This window comes from Nicotiana tabacum, chromosome 9 (genome assembly GCF_000715075.1).
Source record: "Nicotiana tabacum cultivar K326 chromosome 9, ASM71507v2, whole genome shotgun sequence".
NCBI classification, from domain to species: Eukaryota; Viridiplantae; Streptophyta; class Magnoliopsida; order Solanales; family Solanaceae; genus Nicotiana; species Nicotiana tabacum.
Window position 1 is genome coordinate 106,557,225 of NC_134088.1, and position 9,200 is coordinate 106,566,424.

At 43.2% G+C, this 9,200-nt stretch overlaps 1 protein-coding gene across 1 annotated transcript; it reads left to right on the forward strand.

Moving 5' to 3' along the window:
- The first annotated feature begins 6,969 nt into the window (after nucleotides 1-6,969).
- LOC142164073 (uncharacterized) lies at nucleotides 6,970-8,217 on the forward strand. Its single transcript, XM_075221243.1, has 2 exons — nucleotides 6,970-7,782; nucleotides 8,062-8,217. Exons 1-2 carry the CDS (start codon nucleotides 6,970-6,972, stop codon nucleotides 8,215-8,217), a joined length of 969 nt encoding a protein of 322 aa, XP_075077344.1.
- Nucleotides 8,218-9,200: the final 983 nt, after the last annotated feature.

The following is a 9,200-nucleotide window of genomic DNA, read 5'->3' on the forward strand; positions in this document are numbered from 1 at the left end:
TCTTGAGGCTTTAATCCAACAAAACTGGAATGGTTGCTGATACTTGAAAGAGGATACCCAAGTGCCCGATCTTGCAATAGGTGAAGTAGATCCGGGCTATGCCACATGGTTCGAAAGAAGAAATTGCATTAATGATGAGCCATAGCCCGAGCCTAAAAGGCCCGCCAAAAGGCCTCATATTCAGGATTTTGATGACAAAGCCCGAGAGCGTTTGGCCTGGGCAGAAAAGGAAAAGAAATATCAAGCCACCATCCATGCCTTAGAGGAAAAGTTGAGGAACCTCGCATTTGAAAATGACTTACAGGCACAGGTAGCCGAAGGTGAAAAGAGAAAATTGACCCGAGAGAATGAGGCGCTCCGAGCCCAACTCCGGGACATGAGGATAGCCACCGAAATGCATGTAAGGAGCGAGAGAGATGAAAAAATCATCAATAACTTAAGAATGAAGGTACACGACAATCTAGCTGACTTGATAAAGGCCGAAAAAGATTTGCTAAATGCTCAAACAAAGTTGGCCAAAGGAGCAGAAGAACATGCCCACCGTTTGAAGCAGAAATACGACAAAGAAATAACAGTTCTAAAGAAAACATTGTTTGTTCTTGAGAATGAAATGGTCCAGCAAACAAAAGATTTTAAGACAAAAAAGAGCATTTCTATGCATTAATTTGCCAACTAGAAGAAAGCGTGCAACAGCTACAGGTCCAAAACAGCACAGACGCACAAGTGTTGGAAGACCGGTCATAGCAAATTGGGCATCTGCTTCAAGAAAAAGGAATTATCAGAACAAGGATTAAGGAGATAGCTGACTATGTCATGATGAAATGTCACGAATGTGAAGACATGACTAGGTCCAAGTTTTTCGCTTCCATGATGACCTTCATTCACCAGGTAATGGATGACTTAGACCTTCTTCAAGAAGATATTGCGCGAAGGCCCGCACAAAGACCAGCTAATGCCCCGCAGGCTCCCAAAGTACCAGTAGAGGCTCTTACGTACTTTTTAGTTTTTAGTCTTTTTTCGAGTCTGTAATTTTCTTTTTTTTCTTTTTTTTTCTTTTCGAATTTTGTTCAAGGTTGTGTCATTGTTTATTTCGAGTCTGTATTGTTTTCCTTTATAGTCGTCAGAAGTTTAATTCCTTGTAATAGAAAATCAAAAAATATATATCTTTGTTAATGAAAATGAAATGCAAAATGTGTGTGGTTTTTGTTATTTCACACTTGTCCCCTGAACTACGTAATGATCCGATTCATGCGACGATGATACGTATGCAATCCACGTAGAATTCGATCATAGCCATGAAATAAAAAAAAAAGAGAAATAAAGTGAGAAAGTAAAAAGGGAGATAACAAAGCTGGGAAAAAAGATACAGCCATTGCAAAAACATTTAGAAAACGTTTAACTGTTTAGGTGCATTGCATCCCCAATATGCGATTCCCTATGTGTTAAATATCTCAAACTAACGAGGTTGTTGTGTATGCTTTAAGAACATGTCCTATTTTTAGGTGGTTGGTTTTTTTGGTAATTTGCTTTACATCCTTACCTCACGAGATCAAAGGGAAGTATCGCCATGGCCTCAGAAAGTCACCTACCCATCATTGAGCCCGAGGATAGCCCGGTATCGGCTATCCCGCAGTCAGAGTCAGCAGCTGCTGAGGAAAATAGAAGGCTACGATGTCGTATGCTAGAAATGTGGGACGCATGGTCCAACGGCAGGGAACCACCCAGTACTATCCCTGGATTCCCTGAATTGCTCCCCAGGACAGGAGGAACCACCAATGTCCCTATCCCAGTGACCAACCCATTCATCCCGTTTGGGTACCCCACCATGTCAGCCAACTTCACCGGTATGCCTTTTGAGGTTCGCCCCCAGGCACCGTTTTCAGGAATATCATCTATTGTGTTCACAGCACCACCAGCCTCTACTACGGCACAACCAACAGTGCCTCGACCATGATTTGAACCATCAACTTTCACTTTTCAAGCACCCCAATTTCAACTGGACACCGCTTGTGTTACCCCAAACTCTTATCCTCAGCACCCACAATATGAGTCTCTCATAGAGTATCAAAGAGCCGTGAGGAACCCTGAACAAGAAGAGATATCTCGAAAGATGAAAAGCATCGAGCAGGGCCTTGAGAACATGCAAGGCCTGAGTGGCCAAAAGAGCATTTCATATGCTGATTTTTGCATGTTCCCTCACGTACATTTGCCTGTTGGCTTTAAAACACCAAAATTCAAAAGATATGACGGGCACGGAGACCCGATCGCCCACTTGAAGCGATATTGTAACCAGCTGAGGGGTGCTGGTGGAAAAGAGGAGTTGCTAATGGCCTATTTCGGAGAAAGCCTCACCGGAATCGCTTCTGAGTGGTATATGGACCAGGACATATCCCATTGGCATATATGGGACGACTTGGCCCAGGATTTTGTAAGGCAATTCCAATAAAATGTTGATATAGCCCCGGACATGAATTCCCTGACCAACCTCAAAAAGAAAGCCTCGGAAAGTTTCCGGGAATACGCTATCAAGTGGCGTGAATAAGCAGCCAGAGTAAAACTACCGATGGATGAGGCCGAGATGGTCAATGTCTTCTTACAGGCCCAAGAGGCCGATTACTTCCAAAACATGATGTCTGGCATGGGCAAACCGTTCTCGAAGGCCATAAAAATTGGAGAAATGGTAGAAAACGGCTTGAAAACGGACCGCATCATAAGTCAATCTTCTTTAAGAGCCACTACCCAAGCCGTCCATAATGGCTCTGGAGGTTTAGCAAATCGGAAGAAGAGGGAAGAAGGAGCCATGATGGCTTCAAGTTCGAGAAACTCTCATCGACCCAATGATTATTCTTGTCCGCCTTCCCGAACCCCGCAACACTACTACCCCCACCAAGATGCAGCATATGACATGGCCCCGCCTCCCTATGCGGTGATGAATACCCAACCTTACACATGGCCACAGCAGCATTACAACCAAAACAGAGCTCCACCTCTAAAAAAATAACCATCCTTACCAAGCTCCATATAATCCCCGTCCACCACAGAATAACTACCAACATAACACACGCCCCCGTGAGCCCCCCAGGAAAAAAGCGACTTCACCCCTATTGGTGAGTCTTACTATAGCATGTTCCCAAAGTTAGTCCAAATGGGTCTATTGCAACATGTGCCTCCAAACCGGCAGAATCCGGAATCTCCATCATACCGGCCTGGTACTAGGTGTGCTTATCATTCAGGGGCAGAAGGCATGACACTGAAGATTGTTGGACTCTTAAGAGGGCAGTTGAGAATCTGATAGAATAGAAGCGGGTAGAGTTGAGGGACGAGGAAGTCCCCAATGTAACTAACAGCCCATTATTGGCTTACAACAACGGACCGGTTATTGGGATGATCTGTGAGGACAAAGAATTCAACCCAGCTTTAAAAGCTACCATTGCCATTGCCGACTCAGAAAAGAAATCCAAAGCGGTGGCAAAACAAGCTAGAGATGAGAAGAAGATCAATTCCACTCCCCAAGATGCAGAAAAGGCTGTGGAAACAAAGATAGGGGAAGCACCTGCTAAAGATTCCATTCTCTACGTTCCTAGGGCCCCCAGGAAGGGACAACTCATGTTGAGCCCTCCCAAAATATTTGAACAGAGGAAAGCCACGTTGAATATGCCAAAGTTGTATGTACCAAAAGGGACTTACGTGGCACGGAGGCCAATAATTCCACCCAGGCTGGATGAGCCTTTGGTCATCAACCGCGCACCGCAGAATCCCATGAGAGACCCCACTGTCATCCCTTGGAACTACAATAAGACAGTGGTCACATACAAAGGAAAGGAAGTCATGGGAGAAGTAAATGAAATGAACCAATCTAGGAAGTATCACAACCCAGAAGAATTGAACAAATCAAAGCTAAACAAGGAGAAACGGCTTCCACTCAAGAAGCCGGTGAGTGCTGAAGAAGCGGAGGAGTTTTTCCGAAGGATGAAAACTTCGGAATATGCCATAATTGATCAACTTAGGAAGACTCTTTCCCAGATTTCACCTTTATTCTTGCCGATGAGCTCAAATGAACATCAAAAGGTGCTTCTAAAAACATTGAATGAGGCGTATGTCCCGATTGAAACTTTAGTCGAACAATTGGAAAGAATGGCTGAGCGATTTTTCGAAGTCAACCGGATCTTCTTCAGCTACAATGACTTGCCTCCAGAGAGAGCCACCCACAACAAAGCCCTTCACTTGACTGTCAAGTGTGAAGGTTATTATGTGAAGAGGGTTATGCTAGACGTTGGGTCCGAAGTCGACATTTGCCCTCTCTCAACGCTATAGAGGATGGAAATCGGGACAGAAAGGATTAGACCAAACAATGTTTGTGTGCATGCTTTTGATGGCGTCAAGTGAGATACGATAGGGGAAATTGACTTGATTCTAACCATTGTCCTCGTGGACTTTGAAGTGACGTTCCAAGTTCTGGACATGGATACTTCATATAACTTTCTCTTAGGAAGACCGTGGATCTATGCCGCAGGCGCAGTGCCCTCTACTCTCCATCAAATGGTCAAATTCGAACATGAAAACCAAGAAATTATCGTCCACGGAGAGGATGAACAATCCATTTACAGGGACCCATCAGTCCCATGTCTCGAGGCTAGAGAAGGAAGTGAGCACATTGTCTATCAAGCCTTTGAAATTGTGGTCTCCGACCAGTGTGAAGAAGGAACCTCGTTTCCTCAACCCTGCTTATCAAACGCATTAATCATGGTTGCCAGTGAAATGATAAAACATGGGTACAAGCCCGAGAAAGGGCTCAAGGTATCCTTACAAGGTGTCACAGATCCCGTCACTTTGACTGCTAATAAGAAGTTCTTTGGCATAGGATTCCAAGCTACCAATGCCGACATAAAATGGGCCAATGAGCGTAAGAAAAATGGATGGGTCCTGCCCCAACCCGTTCCGCATCTCGCCAAGTTATTTGTGAAACCAAAGTACGTAGAAGAAGAAGAAGAGGCCTTCACGGCCGAAGAAATCGAGGACATTTGTGAGGCAATGAGACAAATGTTATACGAGGTTCACATGGTCTAACCAAGGGAAGGCTCAAGCACTGCTGAGGTGCAGTACATGGAGCCAAATGCTAAGCTTCAAAATTGGAAGGCTACTCCATTACCTGTCAGGCGGGAATCCCGGTAGTTTCAGTCTTGCCATCTTTTCTACATTCCGAGTTATTTCAGGGTGTAACTCGAATGTTTTATTTTTGTTGTCTTTTAGTTTCAATGTAAACCCTCTTATCTTCAAATTCAATGAAATGAAATTAATATTTCATCGTCTATGGATCTTTTCTTTTATTTCTTTCTGATTTTGCTATTTTCTTATCTTTTTCTTTTCAGTTCTAATAATGCGGACTTAAATAACATCACATGCTTGTGGACTTCATGCCCAGATCCTAAAACGTTGTCTAACTGTGAAATAATAAATCAAGAACCAGAATATGATGAAAATGAGGCTTTTAGGGAAATAAATCGAGAACTGGAACAATTTGAGAATAAGCTTAAGCAAAACTTAAATGAAATCGAGCCATTTAATATGGGCAGTTCAGAAGAGGTCCGGGAAACCATGATAAAAATTCACGCCGATGAAAGAACTAGAGATGCATTGATCCAACTTTTGTTTGAATTCAAAGACATGTTTTCATGGTCCTATGATGATATGCCAGGGCTGAGTGTCGATTTGGTGGTACATAAATTGCCAACTTATCCCGTTACCCACCCGTGCAACAAAAGCAAAGAAAGTTTAAAACAGACATCGGTGATAAAATCAAAGAAGAAGTCACTAAAAAATTGAAAGATGGTGTAATCCGGGTGGTCCGATACACCACATGGTTGGCTAATGTGGTCCCAGTGCCAAAGAAGGATGGGAAAACCCCGAGTGTGTGTTGATTATCGAGATTTGAACAAAGCAAGCCCTAAGGACAACTTCCCATTGCCAAACATCCATATTCTTGTTGACAACTGTGCCAAATATGAGATACAGTATTTCGTGGATTGTTATGTTGGGTATCACCAGGTTCTGATGGATGAAGAAGACGCAGAAAAGACGGCTTTCACCACACCTTGGGGTACTTACTGTTACAGGGTCATGCCATTTGGTCTGAAAAATGCCGGGGCAACCTACACGAGAGCCATAACTGTTATTTTCCACGACATGATGCACCAGGAAATTGAGGTGTATGTGGATGATGTAATCATTAATTCCAGAATGCAGGAAGACCATGTGCAGGATTTGAGAAAGTTCTTTGAGCGTCTATGCATGTATGACTTGAAATTGAATCCAGCTAAATGTGCATTCGGAGTTCCATCTAGGAAACTTCTGGGTTTTATAGTTAGTCGGAGGGGTATCGAGCTAGATCCAACAAAGATAAAGGCTATTCGGGATTTGCCACCTCCAAGAACCAAGAAAGAGGTCATGAGTCTACTGGGAAGATTGAATTACATCAGCAGGTTCATTGCTCAGCTTACTACCACATGTGATCCCATATTTAAGTTGCTGAAGAAAGATGCAGCGATCAAATGGACAGATGAATATCAAGAGGCTTTTGATAAGATCAAAGAATATCTGTCAGATCCGTCAGTTTTGGTTCCACCCGAGCCCGGGAGACCTTTGTTTATGTACCTGATAGTCTTGGAAAATTCTTTCAGCTATGTCCTACGGCAACATGATGTGACCGGGAAGAGAGAGCAGGACATATACTACTTGAGCAAGAAGTTTACCAGTTATGAAGCCGAGTATACTTTGTTAGAAAGAACTTGTTGTGCCCTAACTTGGGTCGCCCAGAAGCTCAGACATTATTTGTTGGCCTACACCACACATCTCATAACAAGAATGGATCCCCTAAAGTACATATTCCAAAAACCAATGCCCACGCGAAGGTTAGCAAAATGGCAAATCCTGCTCACTGAGTTTGACATTGTCGATGTTACCCGTACGGTGATGAAAGCTCAAGCCTTGGCAGTTCATCTAGCTGAGAACCCGGTTGATGATAAATACCAACCCCTAAGTCCATACTTTCCGTACGAGGAAGTAAACTCAGTTGAAATAATTCCAGAGGACACAAATGCTTGGAAAATGTTCTTTGATGGAGCTGTAAATGCGAAAAGTGTAAGGATTGGGGCAATTTTGATTTCGCCCACTAGTCAGCACTATCCGGCCACAGCCCGGCTTCATTTCTTCTATACGAACAACACTACCGAGTATGAAGCTTGCATCATAAGCATGAACATAGCAGTTGATCTGGATGTTGAAGAATTGTTAATCATGGGAGATTCTAATTTGATCATTCGGCAAGCCCAAGGTGAATGGGAAACTCGAGACATCAAGCTTATCCTATACAGACAACATGTGGAAGATCTTAGCAAACGGTTCAAGTCCGTCGAGTTCAGGTATATTCCTCGATTACACAATGAGTTAGCTGATACATTAGCTACTTTGGCCTCAATGCTGCCGTATCCGGGTAATATTCATATTGACCCGCTGGAAATCCAAATTCGAGAAAGGCATGGTTATTGTAATGCAATTGAAATAGAACCAGATGTTCAGCCTTGGTATCACGATATCAAAAGGTTTTTGAAAATAAAGGAATATCCCGAGCAGGCCAGTAGAGACCAAAAGAGAACCATTAGAAGGTTGGCCAGCAGTTTCTTCTTAAGCGGAGAAGTTTTGTACAAAAGAACCCAAGACCTTAATCTTTTGAGGTGTGTAGATGCCAAAGTAGCTGAAATGATCATGAACAAAGTGCATTCGGGGGTATGCGGGGCCCACATAAACTGATATGTACTTGCAAAGAAAATCCTGCGGGCAGGTTATTACTGGATAACCATGGAAAAGGACTGCTTCAGTTTTGTCCGAAAATGCCATCAATGTCAGATACACGGTGACCTGATTCATGCACCGCCCTCAAAGTTTCATCCTATATCAGCACCTTGGTCGTTCATTACTTGGGGCATGGATGTCATTGGGCCAATCGAGCCAAAAGCTTCAAACGGGCACAGATTCATCTTGGTTGCCATTGATTATTTCACAAAGTGGGTTGAAGCAGTCACTTTCAAAGCCGTCACTAAGAAAGCAGCAGTGGAATTCATGCATTCCAACATCATTTGTCGTTTTGGTATTCCAAAAACTATCATTACATACAATGCTGCAAATCTGAACAGTCACTTGATGAGGGAGGTATGCGAATAGTTTAAAATTACGCATCGCAATTCTACCCCCTACCGACCCAAAGCCAATGGCACCGTTGAAGCGGCAAACAAGAACATCAAAAAGATCCTCAGGAAAATTATTCAAAGTTCTAGACAGTGGCATGAGAAGATGCTTTTGCATTATTGGGATATCGCACAACCGTACGCATATCAGTTGGGACCAGGCCTTACTTATTGGTTTATGGCACTGAAGTTGTAATACCTGAAGAAGTTAAAATTCCCTCTCTTCGAATCATTGTTGAAGCGAGATTGAGGATGATGAATGGGTCAAGACCCGGCTGGACAAATTAACTATGATTGATGAAAAGCGGATGGCCGCAGTTTGTCACGGGCAGTTGTACCAATAAAGAATGGCCCGTGCCTACGACAAGAAAATGCGGCCCAGGAAATTCGAAGTGGGGCAACTCGTTCTGAGACGCATTCTTCCGCATCATGAGGAAGCAAAGGGAAAAATTGCTCCAAATTGGAAAGGTCCGTACATTATAAGAAAATTGTTGCCGAATGTGGCATTGTACTTGGGAGACATTGAAGGAAATGACCCCGAAACATATGTCAATGCGGATACGGTCAAAAGGTATTATGTTTAACTCCTTTCGCGGTTTTAATACTCTCTGATCGGGATGACGAAGGCTTTCATTCTCGCTACCCAAACACTACCAACCCTTGCAAACCCTTTAAGCCGGTTCTCTTTTCTTTGATTACCCTCTTTGGAACCTAAAAATCATGTTTAAAAAAAAGATGAAAAACAAATGATCAAAAACAAAGTTCCTTGAACTACGTTTGACTTGATTCCAAAAGGATACGTAGGCAGGCTCACTCTGGGGTTCAGTCACACCAAAATAAAAATTCAAATTTCCCCAAAGTTGAAACTGGGCAGAAGTTATAACGGTTGGGCGATGGTTCCGCCTGAATGTTTCCAAAGTTGTAACCCGATCCAAATTCTTTTTCCCAAATTCTCTTAAG

Bases quoted from the DNA above. Each gene is read 5' to 3' on its own strand.
- LOC142164073 (XM_075221243.1), top strand. From the start codon at position 6,970: ATGAAAGCTCAAGCCTTGGCAGTTCATCTAGCTGAGAACCCGGTTGAT. The intron at 7,783-8,061 runs GTATGCGGGGCC...TATTTCACAAAG, and splicing joins TGAACAAAGTGCATTCGGGG to TGGGTTGAAGCAGTCACTTT.